At 49.5% G+C, this 21,260-nt stretch overlaps 1 protein-coding gene across 4 annotated transcripts in view; it reads right to left on the bottom strand.

Annotated features, from left to right (window-relative positions):
* The window catches only part of INSR (insulin receptor), a 117,180-nt gene that overhangs the window by 46,197 nt on the left and 49,723 nt on the right, over window positions 1-21,260 (bottom strand). For all 4 annotated transcript variants that reach the window (XM_081812151.1, XM_081812154.1, XM_081812161.1 and 1 more), the window contains exon 3: window positions 4,486-4,807. In XM_081812151.1, the coding sequence (XP_081668277.1) occupies window positions 4,486-4,807 (322 nt within the window). The remainder of the gene's footprint in view (window positions 1-4,485; window positions 4,808-21,260) is intronic.

Genomic DNA, 21,260 nt, shown 5'->3' with positions numbered 1-21,260 from the left:
TGAGACAGAGAGAATGAGAGACAGAGAGCATGAGAGGGAGGAGGGTCAGAGGGAGAAGCAGACTCCCCGCCGAGCAGGGAGCCCGATGCGGGACTCGATCCCGGGACTCCAGGATCATGACCTGGGCCGAAGGCAGTCGCTTAACCAACTGAGCCACCCAGGCGCCCCTGATGACCACTTTTCATTAGTGGTATCATTGTTGCTACCGGGGCTGGTTACACACCCTTGGCATATCCAATTCTTCAGAATGACCTCGGTGATGGCAGTCCCAGGTCCCGGCACAGAGCTTCAAAGGCCCTTGGGATTCCCTGAGAGGCAGGAGCATCTTTGTTATGCTAGTGAGGTGACAGCGTGGTGGGGCCCCTATGTAGCTTCGGGATGGGGGCTGGTCCCCAAGAAGACCAAAGACGGGATTAGATTGGTGGGTCCACTGAAGATGGAGTCCAAGCACATGGTCAAGGAGTCAATTGATCACAGCTATGTAACGAGAGCCCAGGAAAAATTCTGGACACCGGCTCGGCGACGTTTCCTGGACAGTGAATGCAAACATCTGCTGGGAGGGCCATGTCCCTGACTCCACGGGACGGAGCTGGGACGCCCCGTGATAACACACGCATCCTTAATAATAAAGCTGTAGTTGTAAGTACGTGTAGTTTCAGTGCCTGACGGTGAGCTCTGATTGCCAAGGCATCCATTTCAAAAGACATCCCTCCAGTGAACGTATGGCCAACTGCATGACCCAGCTCTGAGAGATAAGGAATTCGGCTGCCCCGCCCCTGAAGCTCCCTCCTTCAGAAAGCCCTGGGTGGCCCAGATAGTTGACTGCCCGAGTGACCCCACTTCTCCCTCCCCGCCCCAATTCCTCTTCTTATGCTTTAAATTCACCAGTAAAGAGTGAACCCACGAAACCCTGGAGGTCCCACCCTCGGACCCTAACGAAGGCAGAGCCCCAGGTCCACACTGTCTCTCTCTCTCTCTCTGCCCGTGTTCTCACTGTGTGGCCCGCGAGGGTGCCCTGTGCCCTCTTGTGAGGACTTGTGACTCATCACCCTCGTTTTCCTCAAAGTTCCCAGATAGTCTTTGCTGAAGTGCATCCAGCGATCCTAAGAACCACAAGGGCCGGCCCAGCCATAAATAGGGGCCCTGATGGGGAAACATCTGGAGCTGGCCACAAGTGACATGTGCCTCTTGGGTGAGCCCTGCTGGAGTCCCTAACTAAGGGTGCTACCATTAACAGGCTCGGGACTGATGGAACGGTATGACCTTTTTTTTTTTTTTTTTTTAAGTACTGTGACCTGTTCTGGCAAATTACTGAACCTAAAATGGATACGTGAGAACGCGTACATGCATATCCAGCCGATGAGAAGTATGGGTGGCCTGGGTACCCCAAAGCGTGGCTGGCATCTGGAGTGAGGGCAGTGTGGTGGAGGACAGAGTCCGATGCTCACTCCGGGTAGCTACGGTCAGAACTGCCCCGCGGACACCAGTTGATATCAGAACAGCTGGGGTGGAAATGGAATAGGGACCAAATGTTTGGGTTCTTTTGTTGATTCTGCAAATACTCCCGGAGCACCTATTATGTGACAGGTGATACTCTAAGCCAGGGGCCGGCCAACGACGGCCCGCGGGCCAGATCCAGCTGACCACCTGTCTCTGTAAATAACATTAGGCTGCAGCCTGGCCTCACCCGCTGCCTTGCGTATCCTCTGTGGCGCTGTTCTTGCGCTATAAGGGCTGAGTTGCGTAGCTGCCAACAGAGACCATATGGCCCTCAGAGCTGAAAATATTTACAATCTGGCCCTTTGCCATCGCCCGTTCTAAGCTGCAGGCACACATGAGTGAACGAAAGAGGCAATCTACTTTCCCCGTGGGAGATTACAAAGGCCCCAAGTTGTTTGCAGCCCATCCCACCAAGAAGTGCCCAGTAGGTCCCCATTCAGTGAATCTGGGCTTGGCCACGTGACTTGCTTTGGCCAATGGGACAGTAACAGATGTAATGCAAACACAGGCTTGAGAAGTACTTGCACGTGGGGGCAGGCGCTTCCTGGCTACTGGGCTGGGAAACCCCATGGAGAGAGGCCTCGGCTGCCCATCCGAGATATGAGAGGCTACCCTATGCATGCGGTCATGGCTGGCTCAGCCCAGGCTGGACAAACCACCTGTCAACCCATGAAATCATTATAAACTATGAATGAGTGTTGTTTCAAGTCACTAGGTGTTGGCTGGTTTGTTACCCAGAAAGAGCTCACCGATACACTTGTGAAACATATGGTCAGGTTGGGCAAAATTAACAAATTGACAATTAAAAAATCAACTGGCGGTAAATGCCATGAAAAAGGTGAAAACCGGGGGCGCCTGGGTGGCTCAGTTGGTTAAGCGGCTGCCTTGAGCTCAGGTCATGATCCCAATCCCAGGGTCCTGGGATCCAGCGCCACGTCAGGCTCCCTCCTCAGCGGGGAGCCTGCTTCTACCTCTCTGCCTGCCTCTCTGCCTACTTGTGCTCTCTCTCTATCTCTCTGTCAAATAAATAAATAAAATCTTAAAAAAAAAAAAAAATGAACACTGTGTGATGTGCCAAAGAGTGGCTGGATGCTAATTCAGCCAGGGCAGTCAAATAGGGAAGGGTTCTCAGAGGAAGTGACTTTTCAGCTGGGACCTGGCTGACAAAAAGCCAGCCAGGCAAAGATCATTCTAGGGGGAGGGACAGGGATGCCCCATGCCCACCACACTCTTAACATTCACCCCAAATATCAAGCCCTCCTCGTCCCAGGAAAGAGCACCCCAGGACTCCCGCCAGGAACCTCAAAGTGACCAAAGATAGTGAGGCTTTTTAATGAATCATGTGGGTTCCCAGACCTCTGTTCTGAAACTATCAGAAACCATTCCCATATAAACCACCAGAATGGAAGAAAACCTATCTGGTCCTATTTGATATTAAACCACATTAGAAAATGACAGCACTATAGTCTTTCATCAAATAAAAGCTTCAGAAGGAAAGCTAGTATTTTTTTTTTAAAACCAACAAAGTAAAATATTGCTCTGACAAGTTATAATTGGCATCCCTCACTCTGCCTTTCTTCCCTCAGTAAAGGTCCCAGACTTCACAGAACATGCTGCCAATTTCCCAGGGTTTGGGTCCTAGGGACTGTTGCGCCATCAGCAAGCACATCAAAGAAATCTCCTCTCCATCTCAGGTCTCAGTTACAGTCAGGAAAAGGAAAAAAAAAAAAAAAACCTTTTATTTAAAGCCAGTGTCTTTTAAACAAACATGTCGCCACAAGATGTTAATATCCATGCTTTATTTCAAACGTGGAAAAAAAAAAAAAAAAAAAACAGAAATGAATCCAAAGGAATATGGTCATTTTCCCAACCTGACTGATAAACTGGCCAGGAAAAAAAAAAAAGCTCTGTCTGGCATGCAAAGGTGATTTATAGAAGCCTATTCTTGGTCAACAAAGCCACTTGATAGGTTTTATCAAAAACAACTAAAACAAAACATGTTGTACTTGCAGGTTTCACAAACACTCAAAGAGAGGCTCATAAGACCTGAAATAAAGGTTGTTTTCCTTCCCACCCACTCCACCCGGGGAAATAAAATTTCCCACCAGAACACGTTCGCTTGGCTAATTCTCAAGTCTGAAGAGGAAGATTTTTTACGTAAGCAGATCAGCTCAAGGCCCCTTGACGTGCGTCTGTTTCTGATTTATTTTTTGTTGTTTTGTGGGGTTTTTTTTTTTTTAAACCCTCAACACAAAAACCAGGAAACAGATTTTTTAAACTTGGTTACAGCCCCGAGACACCGAAATAGCTCATCTAAGAAGCTAACAACATGAACAAAAAGTCTGCGATGTGCGTAGGAAATCTGACTCACCGCCAAAGAGAGAAAACCGTATTCCTCACCCGAACATTAGGGAACATTAGGTTCGATGGCCCTGTCCTTCAAAATGCAGCAAAGTCCTGAGAATATTCTAGAATGGATTCTCTTCCTCCTTGTGCTCCCGGCTAATCTCAGCACGCTGTCTGGCTCCAGCACGGAGAAAACATAAAAACCTCAGCTCTGCTCTAGGCTGTAACATTTGGGCAGCCGCATCCCTGGGGACAGTCCTGTCCCTGAGAAGGATGCTAGTGGAAACCAAGGACTCCTGTCTTTCTGTCTTCTGTTCCCCAAGCTAAGCACAGAAAAACTAAAAAACGGCGCGTACAACGGGAAAATGTTTACTCTCTCGTCCTTTACGGAAAGTTTGTCGAGTCCAGCTCCAAAGGCCAGGACCAAAACAGGAGGCGACAGCGGCATCCGAGAGACCCGGGAATATCACCCCGCGGCAGCACCCCCTCACTCGTTGCCAGTTAATCTAGTCTTCCACACAGTTTCAGCAGGTGCCACCCCGCCCCCCACCCCACCACCACCACCATCAGCCCCGAGTCGCTTCCCGTCTTTGCTGCACCACCCCCTCCCCACCCCCGGAAGCCACACCCTGCACTCACTTGCTGGAATTCATCGTGTAGCCAGAGGGGCACTCGGGGATGCACTTGCTGTTGTGAATGACGTATTGGTGGCAGCCCTGTCTCCGGGAGTTCTTGCATCTGTTGTGCAGGTCCTGGCAGAAGCTGAAGTTCACACAGCGCCAGTCTTGGAAGTGGTAGTATGGGGGCGGGCAGGTCTCCACGCACCTGCCATCCAGGTAGAAGTTGCGACAGGCCACGCACTTGGTGGGGTCGTCGGGCTCGGAGCAATTGCCCAAACACTGGCCGTGGCAGCAGAGACCCTCGGCGGTGCAGCCGTGTGACTTGCAGATGGTGGGACAAACTGGGGAGAGAGAGAAAACAGCCGGTCAGCAGCCTCGCCGTCTGCAGAGACTGCAAGCCTGGATGAGGGAGGGCAAAAGCCGCACAAAATCGTGACAGTAACAGTCTCCCTTCTACCGTCCTCGCTCCGCGCCAGGCATGACTATTAATTCGTGTCAGCAGAGAGGCTCTGACTCGCAGCATTTGCAAATCGCCCCGGTGTAAATACCCCCACCTCGGTCCATCTGAAGCTACCAACAAAATGCTGCTGAACATGGAGCCGATGAGAGAGACACACAGGAGCCCAGCCTTACACAGCATCTCCACTGTAGAGCTACCATAGTAGTGAATAACCTCAAAGGCGTAAGCAATTGAAAAATGCAGCGAGATAGGGCGCCCGGGTGGCTCAGTTGGTTAAGCGACTGCCTTCCGCTCAGGTCGTGATCCCAGGGTCCTGGGATCGAGCCCCGCATCGGGCTCCCGACTCCATGGGACACCTGCTTCTCCTTCTCCCACTCCCTCTGCTTGTGTTCCCTCTCTCGTTGTCTCTCTCTGTCAAATAAATAAAATCTTTTAAAAAAATAAAATAGAGGGGCGCCTGGGTGGCTCAGTTGGTTAAGCGACTGCCTTCGGCTCAGGTCATGATCCTGGAGTCCCGGGATCGAGTCCCGCATCGGGCTCCCTGCTCGGCGGGGGGTCTGCTTCTCCCTCTGACCCTCCCCCCTCTCATGTGCTCTCTCTCATTCTCTCTCTCTCAAATAAATAAATAAAATCTTTAAAAAAAAAATGCAGCGAGATAATAGGAAGTGAGGAGCTCTGAGTATTTATTACCTCTGTTTTTAACATGATTTGTTAATTGTAAGTCTGTCTCATGTACATTTTCATAACAGCTTCTTTAATTAGCTAGTTCGCACATTTCCTGAAACCCTGACCGTCGGTTCTAGCAAGCTTCTGCAATACTGCTATAAACAGATACATTACTACAGGGCCATTTCAAACTCCGTGTTACAAACGGGGAAACCAAGGTAGGAGACGGTGAAGCAAGTTACCCAAAGGTCATTTATCACTTCAACCGACATCTGATTGCCCTGATCTAGATGTCGCGGCCAAGGAACAAGGAACAAGATGCAGGAACAACAAGGTGGCCGCAGCCCCTCCTTCCAGAGCGCGGGGTCTGACGGAGGAGGCAGATTCGTTACTTAAACTCCAGGCTCGGGATGCGCAATCGCATAAGCCACAAGCGCGGGGCTGGAGGTAAGGGGAGGGGACATGTCTGTTGCAACCTGAAGGAGATAATGAACAGGAAGAAAAGAGAAGGCCCCGCCGATGGGGAGGCCAGAGGCTTGCCTCTGATTTCGTGGCCGGGGGAGTTTCTGGTCCCCTGCAACGGAACTTGTCCACCAAAGGCCGGACTCTACCCCGGGTTCCTGCAGCAGCTTGTCACCCACCCCCTCTCTCCCCACGTCGCACTACTCATCGCTTCCTAATTACCCCTTGATTTCAGTGCCTCGGCATCTGGCCTGGTTCTTAATGACCAGACCTCCCTGCCCAGGCTGTTGGCATATCTGTCCGTGGACATATGGCTTCCCTGAGGCTGGACAGACCTCGGCCGTGGCCTGGCCTGTTCTTGGAGTCACTTTCTTCGCTCAGTCACTCTGCACGGCTTGAAACACAGTCTGGAAGCTGGGGAGTGTTACTGACCCCAAGCCCTCAGGCTCTTTGTTGCAGCAACTTTAAGGCCCCAGTGGACCCCAAAACCAGCCCCAGGAAACAGAAGGGGTCCCTGAAGCCACATTCACATAGGAGCAGCGCTGTCTGATGGAACTTTCTGCGAGGACAGGAATGTTCTCGAGCTGCGCTGTCCAACACGGTAGCCGCTTCTCCCCTGTGGCTCTTGTGTGTGGTTAGTGCAATTTTTTTTTATCGTGGCAAAATACACATAGCATAAAATTGACCACCTTAACCATTTTTTTTATAAACTTTTTTTTTTTAAAGATTTTATTTATTTATTTGAGAGAGAGCACATGAGAGGGGGGAGGGTCAGAGGGAGAAGCAGACTCCCCGCCGAGCAGGGAGCCCGACGCGGGACTCGATCCAGGGACTCCAGGATCATGACCTGAGCCGAAGGCAGTCGCCTAACCAACTGAGCCACCCAGGCGCCCCACCTTAACCATTTTTAAGGGCACAGCGCAGCAGCACAAAGTATACTCACGCTGTCGTGTAACCATTCCCACCATCCATCTCCAGAACTTTCTCATCTTCCCAGACTGAAACTCTGTCTCTCTTAAAACACCGACTCCCCACGCCCCTGCCCAGCCCCTGGCTCCCACCATCTTCTCTCTGTCTCTGAGGATGGGACTCCTCTAGGGACCTCTAGGGAGTAGAATCATATACTACTTGTCTTTTTGTGACTGGCTTGTTTCACGGAGCATAAGGTCTTCAAGATTCATCCATGTTGTAGCAGGTGTCAGAATTTCTTTCCTTTTCAAGGCTGAAGAGCATTCCACTGTGCATACATACACCCCGTTTTATTTATTCATTCATCCGTCAATTGGCATTTGGGTTGTTTCCACTGTGAATAATGCTGTTAAGATCATAGATACACAAGTCAAGACTCAGCTTTCGGGCGCCTGAGTGGCTCAGTTGGTTGAGCGACTGCCTTCGGCTCAGGTCATGATCCTGGAGTCCCAGGATCGAGTACCGCGTCGGGCTCCCTGCTCAGCGGGGAGTCTGCTTTTCCCTCTCCCGCTCCCCCCCTCTTATGCACTCTCTCTCTCTCTCATTCTCTCTCTCAAATAAAAAAATAAAAAAAAACCCTCAGCTTTCAATTCTTCTGCGTATACACCCAGAAGCAGAATTGTTGAATCATATGGTAATTCTATTTTTAATTTTTTGAGGAACCGCCATACTGTTTTCCACAGCGGCTGCGCCATTTTGCATTCCCACCAAGAGTACACAGGGGTTCCAATTTCTCCTGAGGAACTAAGCTTTTCATTGTATTTCAGTTTTAATTTTACCAGCCACGGGTAGCTATTGGCTCTTGCATTGGATAGCAGAGGCCTTGAGAATGAAAATAAACTCCTCGCTAAGGCCTACAGGTCTCTGTGGTCTAGCCTGCTGGCCTCTTGGAGTCCTTCTCCCAGCCCCAGGTGGCAGCCATTTGCGTCTCCTTTCTGCTCCCCGCCCCCCAGCTGTCCACACACACACACACACACACACACACACACACACTCCTGAGGACCTTTGCATCTGCTGTTCCAGCTGGCTGGAGCACCCTCCCCCATTATCCTCCCATGACCCCACGACTGGCTCCTTCTTGTCCTTCAGGTCCCACCACTTCAGGAAGACCTTCCCTGACCTCCCCACTGGAAGTCACTCCCCCCTTCTCAACCATGTCCTAACACACGATCTGATTACATTTTTCTTCTAGTTTTTATCACTCTCAAAAATTACACTGGGGGTTTGTTGACCGTCTGTCTAGAGGGAATGCTGGAGGACAAGCCGTGTCTGCTGTGTTCACAGCACCAGCTCCTAGGACACCCACTCCTAAGACGGGGCTTGCACCAACAGGCCTTTAGTAGGCACAGCTCCGATCAGACAGAGAGGCAAAAGGAATGACTTTGGAGCAGTTCCAAGTACCCAACTTTTAGCCACTGGCTCAAGAATGCATCCGTGATCCACCCCCCGGTTGCAGGTGCGCCACAAATACCATGAAAATCTACACGCAAATGCAAAATGTGGAGCATCTACGCATGGTGCATATTCTGATTTTTTATGCCATGGACCCAGACAGAAGGAAGAAGCTGTAACAGGAGCAAGGTGGGTGATGGGAGAAGGTCCGTGTAGGTTTTTTAGGGACTACATACCGCCCATTCGCCCATTTGCCCATTCGATTCTCACTTAATTCTAACAAAGACTCCAGCAGGGAGAGGGTAAGTACGTATCTCCATTTCACAGAAGCAAGACCACAGGCTCTTCTGAGAAGCAGCAGGGCCAAAGCTAAGCTCTTGATCTTTTGAATCTGATATTCCTGGGTCTAAAGAAAGCATCCACCCAGTCAAGGAAGAAGTGACCTGAATTCAGCTTTGGCAACAGAGTGCCCACCACCCCACAAGCACACCATAAAGATTTCCTTAAAGAAGCAACGGCCTTGGTTTTCTTGTCTGTAAAACGGGGATAACAGTCCCTTAACTTCTCACAACCAAACAAGACGATGTGGATAAAACACTGGATTCTTTGGCGGGGGTTTTGTTTGTTCTGCTTTTTTATTAAGCAGCCTCCACGCCCAGCATGGAGCTCGAACTCACGACCCTGAGATCACGACCTGAGCCGAGATCAAGAGTCAGATGCTTAACTGCAACGACCGAGCCACCCAGGCGCCCCAGCACTGGATTCTTTGATCAACATGTAGGTCTGATATAAATTAGCTACCACGGGTCCTATTATTATGATCATCATCATTATTAATGATCTGTCTGCAGGGACCCAAGGGCTGAGGCTCAATGGCAGGAAGCAATATTTAAGGCAGACCCACAAAGACCCCACCCTCTGGGAAGGCACACGTGAGAACAGGAAGGGCTCTATTTCCCGGGCTGGAGTTGTGTCTGAGGGTCAGTCCTTGAGTTCAAATGCAGCATTAGCAAAGACCCAACAAAAACTTCCCAAACACATAAGCCTTCCGGCCTAGACAATGCCAAGAAAAAATACTCAACACTTGCACACAAGGCCACCACCTTGTGTGTGGTGGAGTTTCCAATTTTATGCTGGAGCCCACCTGAGAATCATCTATCTCATTCCCCAGCACAGCAGCTGCCGAGCTTTTTCTGCAAAGGGCCACAAAGCAGCCGTAGGGAAGGCGCGTGCGTGCATGCGCACACACGGGCATGCTTGTGCCCAAAAAAACTTTAACAGAAGCAGGCAAGGGGCTGGATGGTTGGCCAGCCCCCGCTCAGGGAAACATACCTGGGATTGAGTTACTATTCCTACCAGGGTCTGGACTCCAGGGAGTCAGATGTCATCTCACAGATGGATACCCTGTAAATGATTTTTATCCACCAGAAGACACAACCTCCCAGAGATGACAGCCTGTGGCCCCAGAGGACATTAAACAGCCCTGTATCTAACTTCGCAATCCTATTTCAGTGACGACAAACCCTTTGGCTTTGCCATCCTGCGGGTCCCCTCACTAAAGAGTTAAAAGAAATGTGTTGATGGGTGTTCTTTCGCTTTTTTTTTTTTTCTTTTTACATAAAAGTTGTGTTTTTAACTTCTGAAGACTATGCTTCGATGATGATAAGCCACCTCCGGGTGTCTCCCATTCTGTTTCCAAGTACTTGATCTTATTTAATAGAAATGCCACTGGGCCAGCCCCTGCCCCCACCCCAGGCGGAATTATGAAAACCACAGGTTGTGCAAGATGAAAAACAACCAAATGGAGGACTTTCTTCTCCCCGTGCTCCTCCACCGGCCCCCTCACACAGACACCGACAGAGCCCCAGCCCCAGCCGCAGTCCCAGCAGCTCAGGCTCAGAGGGCCACCGCCCAGGCTGTTTCTGCCAAAAACAATGGCGGCCTCTTTGAGAAAATGCCAAGCAGTCCAGGGCCTGCCCACTTTCCCAGGAGAGGTGCATGCTGTGTGTGTAGGAAACATCCACCCAGACCTTCCAGGGACAGCAAGCACCGGTCCTCCCTCCTCCAAACACACAAGTCCCTTGTCCATCCATCTCCCTCTCCCCCATAAGCTGCCCTCCCACTCCTCCCTAAAGGTTCCCCAAACCCCTGGCCTCCAGTTACACTAGCCGAAGCCTTCAAAACTTGACCTCAAGTGGCTTTTCCACGATGCCCTGTTGAGAAGATTGATAACTGAACTCTAAATAAATCCATGGAGGGGCGCCTGGGTGGCTCAGTTGGTTAAGCAACTGCCTTCGGCTCAGGTCATGATCCCGGAGTCCCGGGATCGAGTTCCGCATCGGGCTCCTTGCTCGGCAGGGAGTCTGCTTCTCCCTCTGACCCTCCTCCCTCTCATGCTCTCTGTCTCTCATTCTCTCTCTCGCAAATAAATAAAATCTTTAAAAAATAAATAAATAAATAAATCCATGGAGTGAGGAAGTAGCTGTGTCAACCCTCTGGTTGGACCCTCTGAAGTAAGTGCAATGCTCCCCACCAAATGATGCCTCCCCTAGAGGGAGATCTGCAGAAATGTCAACTTATTTAAGAAGAGGTGATTCAAAGCAAAGGAGGCAAGTGCAATTTGACCCAATATTTCTCCTGCTAGGAATTACCCTGCAGAGGAGAGAGAATCTGTGTACACAGACATTTGGACAAGGATCGTCTTCAACCTACAGGACATTACCAGTTGGGTTTATAACAGCAAAAGACTGGAAACAACCTAAAGGTCCACAGCAGGAGACCACATGAATAAATTACTGTGGATCAAGGCGTGGAATAGTATGCAGCTGTAAAAAAAAGAAGGCAGCTCTATGCATCCTGATGTTGGAGTCACTTCCAAGGTAGCAATAAATGAAACAAGCAAGATGCAGAGCAGTGTCTAAAGAACATAGCTCCTTTGTAGAGAAAGGAGAGAAACAAACATAGCAGGAATACAAAACAGGACAGCTCATTTAGAAAACAGTTTGGTAGTTTCTTATAAAGTTAAACATACCCCTCTTATCCTTACCACACAACCTAGGGGTTTACTCAGGTGAAATATAAAACAAAACAAATGGCCCATGTTCACACAAAGACCTGTGTTCAAATGTTTACAGTGGCTACAGTCGTCATCACCCCAAACCGGAAACAACCCAAATGTCCCTGGACTGGGGAATGGATAAGCATTATACCTCCATACAACGAACACTACTGAGCAATCAACTAAGAATGATGTGCTAACACCCACAACAATGTGGATGAATTTCAAACACATTGTATTGAGTGCAAGAAGCCAGCCAGTCTTAACACTATATGCTATATGATTCCATTTACATGATATCTTGGAAAAGCCACTGTAGGGACAGTGGACACATCAGTGGGCTGAAACTGAAGAGGGGCTGAAAAAGGGTCCAGGGGAATCTGGTGTGGGGGTGATGGAACCATTCCATATCTTGACTGAGGTGGTGGTTACGTGAATGTATGTTATCAGTCAAAACTCGCAGGACTTTACACCAAAAGAGAGCGGATTCTGCTGTATATAAATTATGTCTTTAAATGGGAATGGGGGCAGGGGGAGAGAAAAGGACAAATGAGACGTACGTACCTATGGAAGGGACACAAGCAATGTGCCCCAAAACCGTGGGGAGGGGAATGAACTTGGAGTTGGCGGTAGGTAGGACATCCTTACATATCAGCAAATTCGGTGGGGTTTTTTTTGCTCTGTATGTGTACTACCCTTTTAAAACTGACATCTATTTGAAAATACATTTTTTAAAAGCCTCTGGTAGACAACTAATAGATACTATTGATCAACCATACAATTCTACCCCCAAATACCCCAGTACAACTATGTGAGAATAGCTGCCTGGCATCACTGGGAGCTTATACAAAGTTTCTCTTAAGATCATTTTTGCCTTATTACAAAACCAACAGTCAAAGCAGCTAAATAAGAAGTGTGGTCTTAGATCCAAAAGAGGGCCAGGAAAAAATAGTATTGATGAGGGCAACATTGGCAGGAGGGATAAGATTTATACACGGGCTTGTGGATTAAAATACTGCATCAGTGTTAACTTTCTGATTCTGCTCATTGCACTGCAGCTGTGCAAGACAATTTTCTTGTCCTTAGAAAACCATTAAGAATTACGAGTAAAGGCCCAGTACGCCTGCAAGTGACTCTCAAAAGGCTCAAGAAAAAAAAAACAAATATATGTATATAACATATGTACATAAATGCTTTAGAGATAAAATAGAGCAAGATGTAAACAACACTGAATCTGGATACAATTCTTGCAACTTTTCTGTAAACCTGAAAACTGCATCAAAATAAAAAGGTTAAAATAAATCCAAAGGAAGGTTTAAAGGCTGAAAGAGTGGGAAAGACTAGCACAGCGCCGCGCTGTAAACGACATGCTTAGAAAAACCCACCTTTTTTTTGTTTTCCTCTTTACCTTTTTTTTAAGTTCAAATCGGTTTAGTGTTCCTTAATTAAGCTGTATGGTAAAAAGCAAAACAAAGCCTAAGGAAAAAAGCCACTATGTTTCCATAGCACGACATATGTTAATAACATTTTGTTACATTTCTTTCCAAAGCCTGTAGTTGGGGGGGAAAAAAAAAAAACTCAAGATTTATTATTCCCAAAATTACTGCTTTCCAGAAATTTCCAAATGGAACAGTTGCGTCATGGGCCTGCAGACACATTCCCCGCAGGGCCCCGTGGCTCTCCCCGAAAGTGTGAATTTTATAAACTCTGTAGAGTCATTTACTTGGTTTCCATTCACAGACCCTCTCCCCCACGCCCGCCCCAGATACCGGGCGGCGGAGGTTCGAGCCCCCGAGCCCCCCCACCCCCCCGAGCCCGGACCACGGGCAGCACAGCCTCGGGAAATTCCTCCCCTTGGTGATTTAACGGTGGGGTGGGGGCCAGGGGCGAACTTCTAACAGCTGGGTGGTCAACAGACGCCCTTTCCAGTCCGCGATCCACGAGAAGCGACAACCGCAAGGACGCGTGTCCTTGAAACAGGGAAGCTCTCCCTTTGCTTCCCTGACAATGCCGCCCCCACGCGCGCAAACCGATTGGCTTTCCAGATGCGTTTGGAATCGAGTTGCGTAGCTCTTAGGAGACATACGGCGCGCGCAGGCCAGGAAGGGGGCGGGCCCGGGGGAGGGGGCGCTCCCCGTTAAGGCAGCCTCAGGATTGGTGGGTGGCAGGCAACTGCGTGTGTATAGTTCCTAACGGGCGGGCCGAGGGCGGGCGAGGCTCCGCCCCCTCGAGCCAGCGGCGTCCGCGCGCCGCACAAAGCCCAAGGCGCGGTCCGCTCCGTGGAATCCGGGCCGGGCGGTGGCGGTGGCCGCAGCGCCGCCCTCGCGCTCAGCCAATAGACAGGCGTGTTGCCGGAGCTCTGGCCCCGCCCCCAGGCGCGCGGGGCTCCGTCGGCCCGGCCGGTGCTCGCGTCGTGACCGCCGCCAGGCGGTCCGCGCTGGAGAGAGGGGGGGGGGCGCCCCGGGAGGGCCTCCCGAGGATGCAGACCCTTCAGGACGGGCCTGCAAAGGATGGAACTTTGGGAAAAGTTAAAGAAAAAATGAAACCGAGTGTGCAGGCCGGCCCAAGCAGCCACCGCGCGACTTGGGCCGCTCGCGAGCTGGGCGTGTGCCCGGGAGGAGATCGGGTCACCGCGTGGCAGCGCCTGGGATGGCCGAGGGGCGCCCTGGCCCCAGGCCTCACTCGCTAGAGGCCCAGAGGGGGACAGCGGCTCTCCAGGGTCACACAGCAAAATCCCCCAAATTGGAGGCCAGGGGGGAGTGGCAAGGGAAGAATCCGCACAACGGGGACAGCGCTCTCTCGGACCCCACCCCCGGTATTTCCACCCATCACTCACCCAGAAAACCAAGAACCATACTCATAAATTACACTTTTAAGAAAATCTGCAGGCTATTTTTGGGGTGCCCTCCAGCCAATGTTCCCTGCAGATTTGAAGACGTCAAACCTGCGTGCTCCGTGTGTCTTTGCAATTCCAGTAAACTGAGGCAGCCAATGGGCATTATCTCTAACCACCTCCCACCAAGAATACAGTTTAAAATGTGTATTGCATTTGCAGAATACAACATTCAACCCACATCGGTTAGTAACATACTAATCCTATTACTCAAACAACCATCTCCTTCTGAGGCACAGAAGGGCTGCTTTGCTGATGCCAACTCAGCTAGCAAGCAGCAGGGCCAAAACTCGAACCCAGGTCTCCCAAGGAGAATGGGGCTGGGTGTGGTATCATGGAGTTTTGTGGGTTTTATTCACCTGTTCCCCACCCTGGCCCACATGGATCTGGCCGCGTCCAGGCACTGATATGCAGAAATGAATGGAGACACTGTCTTTTCTCTCCCAATAAGCCCTGTAAAAGGGGCGACCTCACCTGTCTGGTACTGGGTCCCAGAGCCATGCACACAGTAGGTACACAATAAAGCTCACAGGAAAAAAAAAAAAAAAAGTGAGGGATCAGGTGACTGGCTTTATCCCATGCGGGAGGGACAGTACGTGCAAATGCATGAATCATCGGGGCTGCCTTTAGGCAACTATAAACAGTTCAGAGTTGATGAAGGGCAAAGTACAGGGGAAGAGGCATGGGAGGTCAGGGCACACAGGAAAGTTAGGGAGCTGAGGGGCTTGGACTTTGCCCCTCCGGAGGAACCAAAGAAGGGCTTCAACCAGAAAAGACACCATCAGATCCACGTGTGGGGCAATTTTCTAGCTCTCTGGTGGACGGCTGAGGAAGGCAAGGGCAGAGGGGACGGGAAGGAAGAGGCTGGCTTCTGAAACCACCAGGGAGGTGGAGCCTTCAGGACTTATCTCCCAGATGGTTCCCAAGTTTCCACCTCGGGGGGCTGGAAACGACTCATAAGACAAATGACAGACAAGGAAGCAGGTGCTCAGACTTCCCTGACCTGGGTTTAACGTGTGGAGTCCGGAACATCTGCTAAGTCACTCCTCAATCCCACCCCAGCCCGGTCCTAAAAACCACCCTTGCAAGGTGCAAGGACCCCTGTCTGTTGTGGACATTTTAAAAAGTTTTCTTCATTTGTGTATGTAATACATACACATGCTAGACAGTGACCCTAAGAGTCACTTTTTAAAAGCTGTTTCCACCTACTCAGGTTTTTGGCTTCTTGAGCCAAAGTAAACTTTAAAGGCTATTTGGAAATTAACAATGGCACAGCTTATGAGATTCAGGCATAGCTGCTCTTGGGGGCAAAATCACAGCCTTAATTTCTTCTATAAGGTACTGATCAATCTAATAAAATAAGCACTTAAAACACTAAGTGAAGTTATTTCAATAATACTCCCAAAAGTGGGGCCCAAAAGTCGTTACGCGTCTGCCTTCGGCTCAGGTCATGATCTCAGGGTCCTGGGATCGAGCCCCACATGGGGCTCCTGCTCAGCGGGAAGCCTGCTTCTCCCTCTCCCACTCCCCCTGTTCATGTTCCCTTTCTCGCTCTCTCTCTGTGTCAAATAAATAAAATCTCTAAAAAAAAAATTACATAATAATAATAATAATACTCCCAAAAGTATTACCAGAGCTGTCTATAATTTTTTACTGGGTTTTAAATTACATTTCTCTTTTTATTCTTAATTTTACAGTATTTGTCCTTCCCCCCTCTTTTTTTTTCCTTAGTTACATTACTTCATAAATTCTTTGGAAAACAGCACTGCCCTATAAACTTTCTGCATTGATAGAAAAGTTCTGTATCTGTGCTGTCCAAATTCACTAGCCACCTGTAGCCAGTGAGAGCTGAAAATCTGGCTAATGTGACAGCAAAACAATTAATTTTCATATGGCCAGTGGCTACCTTATTAGGCACTGCTCTGAAAGACCCACCTCTTGAATTTGTCAGTTCTATTTGTTTTCTAAATCAGTTAGTCCCTGTGAATTTATTATTTCCTTCTTCCTGGGAAGATTTGTTTTATTATTTGTTGTGTCGATTTTGTGATTTCCGTAGGTGATCACTTACGGCCCTGCATTTGTCTCTGCATCCACTCCACTGCTTTCTAAAGAGTCTATCCTTACGGTATTGAGCTCCTCCCTAACCAAAAGAGTTGTGTTTTGTTTTTCATCATCACATGGTAGGAGTTTGTCTTGCATGCTTGTTCAGTTAAGCTCTTAAAAATTAATTTCCACTTAACGTTTACTTGCAGCAAGAGATTAGGGCCAGTGCAATGTCTGTTTTTTGGACTCTGCTGGAGCTCCTTTTTTTTTTTTGAGATTTAACAGATGATTAATTTTTCTAAATATTTCAAGAGCATTTTAAAATGTTTATCATTTGTAGAGTACGAAGTTGAGTCTATATCAGTTACCACGATCTTATTAACCGTATTATCCAAACTCCTTGTTGCCTAATTGAGGTTTATCTACATGATCAAGACTGTGTTTGAGGATCCCCAAAGGTTTCTCAATTCTTCATGTAGTTCCTTCAATTTCCTCACTGAAGTTTGATACTGTGCTAGTGGACCCTCATTAAGGATTGTCCCTTCACACGATGCAAAACCTCTCCTTTACTCCCTAATAATGCCTTTTGCCTTGAGTTCTTTGCATATTTTTCTCTGTTGCTATTGACACACATGGTCAAGTGTTCTGTGTCATTTTTGGAATTAGGTATAACCATTTTCTAGCGGTGGGGGTGGGGAGACAGAACTGCAGCCTCCATGGGAACAAGGAAGTAGAAATGGGGAATGTCAGAGTTTGAAATCTGTCACTGGAAGGTCTGAATTGCAAGGAGGGTTTCCCTGGGGACAATCTCAACCACAAAAAGGTCTGCTCGCTCACACGACTGATGGCTTTTCAATAACAAAGTACACAGTGGTCTTGAATGTACACAGGTCGACAGAAGCCAGTTTCCTGGGCGCTGCTACACACGTGAGCTAGCAGGGTTTAGACGCAGTGACACGGAATGGAGAAAATCTCCTCAACTTCCCAAGGACAAAAGTAAAGAGCAGAATGTACTGCATTTCTGCAGAGACACACCATGAAGCAGGATCAAGTTTACTTTAAAAAAAGAAAAGACACCTATTCCAAATTCCACTGTGACCAAAGGGAGAAATCTTTCGGCTTATTTCCTTATTGAGTTGGTTCCTAAAGCCAGTCTTGGCTGCTTTATTTTCTGTCTAGCAAAGACCAGAAGCTCCGTGTGTCATCTCCATGCCAAGAGCCCCAAGGCTGTTCTTGGGATACTAAACTGTGTAGACCTCAGACACTGCTATTCTATTACTTTAAAAAATGGAGTTCTCTGATTTGGGGGAAAACCCATTTCCTCTCCATGTTTATTTCGACCAGAGAAAAGAACGAGTTTGCCCCTTTGCCACTGGATCCTCAGACTTCACCAACTCTTCAGATCCACTTTGTAGCCCTCCATCTACCTGAGCAAACAGCTCATGCACCTGTCACTTCCTGGCTCCACCTCTGTTTACGCTGCCAAGTCCGGGCACACACTCAGGGAAAGTGCATGAAGGAAAATAGAGCTGTAGAAATGCTTTCCCATCAGATCTGGATGCCAGGGATCATCTAAAAAAGATGGGTAGTTTATCAACACCCAAACGAAGTCACCTTCTCTCTTGATGGAGAGAAAGCTTATCGGGGCTCCTTTACACGCACGCTATGACCATGAAGGAATTGTGCTTCCTCCCCCCACTCCCCCGCATCAGCAACGTCCATGCCCTCGCTCTCCGGCCCGTATTTATTCACAGGTGGATTGTTTTCTGCACCATGGAGATGCCCTGGAAACCCCTTCGACCTTTACAGATGGGCTGCCTGACTGTGAATTCTTAAGTTTCTTAATTAAAAAGTTCCCTACGTAGCAAAACACATCCCACTGCCCGTCCCCCCACCATCTTCCTTTTGGTCCCCTTGGTCCACAGATCTGAGCTCCTACTGAGCCACAGGCACCATGCTAAGCTCTGGATGCAAGCTGGTGAACAGACACAGTTCCACACACCTCTCGGGGAGACAGACAGAATGGCTCAGGAGCAAGGGAACATTCAGTTACATATCAAGAACATTTAGTTACCCATGGTGCTGATACTCCAGGGGGTTCACAGGGGCCGGTTAATTTCCTCGGATGGTTATTCTGTGAAAGCTCAAGTGTTTCTTTCTTGCATTCAACAGCCAGAGAGCTAAATGCCATCTTCTGGCGGAACCCTCTGCCTTGCCTTAGTCCTCACAGCTTCCCTGTCTTCACCATGCAATCAAGCTGCTGTACAGAGTCAGCCACGCATCCCAGTCCCTCGGCCGCCAGGACTGGAATGGGGGCCGTATAATGAACGGGCTGGGGAAAATTCTGCATTGTCCAAATCTGCTCTCTGGAGGCTTTCTCATCAGACCTGGGATCCACAGCTTCAAAGCACCCCAGCGTGGAACACGAAGAATTATGACTTCAGGCAGACCTGGGTTTTTGAGTGGATGCGTGCTACTTCCTGGTCACGTGACTCAGCTTTCCGTGCCTCAATTTCCCCGTGCGTATACATGGGGATAGTGACAGCAGCTTGGGCTAGCTTGAGGATCAGATGGGATGATGCGCGAAATGTGCTCTGCACGGCATCCGGCCCCTTGCAGAGCCCAAGAAAGGGGTTTCAGGGGCATCCTTAGCAGCACCCGCAACAATGTCAGGCATCTCATCTGTCAGCCTTGATTCCTCCACAAAAAAGTGGACCTCCTACAACCCACTGGCGGGGAGGCATTGGATGGATTAAATGACCAAATCTAAAATATGCCCCCAAGAAACTTTCATTTCCCTCCCCCCAATGTATTCTTGGGGAAAGTGTGTTCATCCGCACTTCTGTATGTTAGTTCTCAATCTGCTAAGGATGAGGCAGGGGTGGGGTGAGGGGAGGCAGACAGATTTGGTATCGCTGGTGACCCTGGACTGATGGCTGACCCTGGAAACCCAGCCTGTCACTGCACTCCATTCGGTTCCCCAAACGCAAACATTTCCGTGCTCTGTGCTAGGCAGCCTGAGGCCAGGTAGCCACCCGAGGCAGAAAACACTGGGGCTGTCCATGCTCCCCAGGATCCCCACTGTCCAGCAGGTCCCCGCCAGACACTTCTACGTGTCCATTCAGATCCAAATCCACAGTCTCCCCACGTTCCCATGAACCCCACACTCACCTCTTCCCCCGAAGGAAACAGCCAACATTATTGTTCAGGGATCTCAATAAAACACACGGCGTGCTCTTTTTATAGCCCAACAACGTTGTAAAATAACCACACTTTCCGATGGTACCTAAACGGCCTTTGAAACCACCTGGAAGTTTCTAGAAGAGCTCACCCACAGTAGCAGAACACTGGAGACTGAAAGGGAAAACACAGGATGCCCAATTTTCCTCTCAGAAATCAAGATTTAATAGCCTCCTAAGGAAACCATAATTGGAGGGCTTTGGGGCACATTTCTCCCCGAGGCCTGTGATTATGGAATGCTGGGAAAGGTTGGGAATTTGGGCCTGGAATGACTTTGGGCTCGAACTTGAAATGAGTAAGACCCAAAACAAGAGGTATAACTGCGTCCCTTCACACACACACACAGACTGAAAGAAAGGTTGGGAGGAAGGAAATCCTCCTGCAGAGAAACAAACCTGCAGTCTCGACACGGCTCCACCTCATTAGGTCTCCCTGGCCTGGCTGAGGTGGGGGAGGAGGGGCGGCGGTGCACAGAAAGGATGACTCGCAAGGGGATTTATGGTGAAGACCTGCCCCTCGCACCCCCAGGAAAACACCTCGTATTTGGCTCACAGACTTCCACTTCTTGGAACCGCTCTCAGGCAAAATGACAGCCACCCCTCTGAGATGTCACTGAACACCCCGTGCAGCCACTGGCCGGACCTGCATGTGGGCTTGGCCTTCCTGGGCACGCCCCTCGCCCGCACTCCCAGCTCACCTGGAGTTTCCCTCCGTGGCATCTGAAGATCAAAGGTGCACCTTGGTTCACAAACAGACATCCCCCCCCGCCACCCACCGAATTTCCTTCCTAATCTGTTCCTTGGCAGCCCTCACCCCCAGTTGCCCATTATTCACAAAAAGTTCCACAGGATACAAAGATAAAAATTAATGCACTTTTCCTTAGCAACCAAAAAAAAACAAAAAAACCCACCTTGGAAAATTAAACAGCAGGTACCCAAATAGAAACTTTGCATTAGAAAAATGGGGTCTCACACACACACACACACACACACACACACACACACCGTAACCTTGAGTAGCTTCGGAGAACAATCGTCACATGTGTGAGAAACCAACAGCCAGAGCTCCAGGGAAACAGGGTTGAAGTGGCCAAGATAAGCACCAGCACCAGAGACCCCTCCTGGGAGACTTGGGAGAGGCAGCTACTGAGCCGACGGAGGTGGTCTAATGGAGGGATGGGGGGCAGGGCTGTCCTTACACCCCACAGGGTAATCGATTCAGGGTATGCATGCCAGTGGCTAGAAGCTCAGGGCAGAGAATCGGGTCCAAGGTGGAATCTGCCACTGCCTGATTCTGGGCTCCCAGGCAAGTGTCTTGGCCTCTCTGAGCCCATTTCCCCTTTTGTAAAATGGAAGATCATCTGGCCACCCGCTTTGCATTGTTGCTCTGAGGTTCATTCTGTGCCCTGGTTGTGGCACTGAAGGACCAGGCAGTAAAAATCGGTTCCTAAAAAAAAAAAAAGCAGGCCACCCCAGGGCCTTTGCACATGCAAGTTCCATCCCCCTAGAAGCCACTTTGCTCCCTAGTGCCTCCCACAGCAGCTTCCTCTCATGACCTCTCTACCTCATGGAGCCCCCACTCACCCTGGCCTCTCTTGTCCCCCTGACATCA

The sequence above is a fragment of the Leptonychotes weddellii genome, chromosome 1 (assembly GCF_054177405.1).
Source record: "Leptonychotes weddellii isolate Sample4059 chromosome 1, ASM5417740v2, whole genome shotgun sequence".
NCBI classification, from domain to species: domain Eukaryota; kingdom Metazoa; phylum Chordata; class Mammalia; order Carnivora; family Phocidae; genus Leptonychotes; species Leptonychotes weddellii.
The sequence above is the reverse complement of the archived record's forward strand: the minus strand, read 5'-3'. Positions and strand labels throughout refer to the sequence as shown.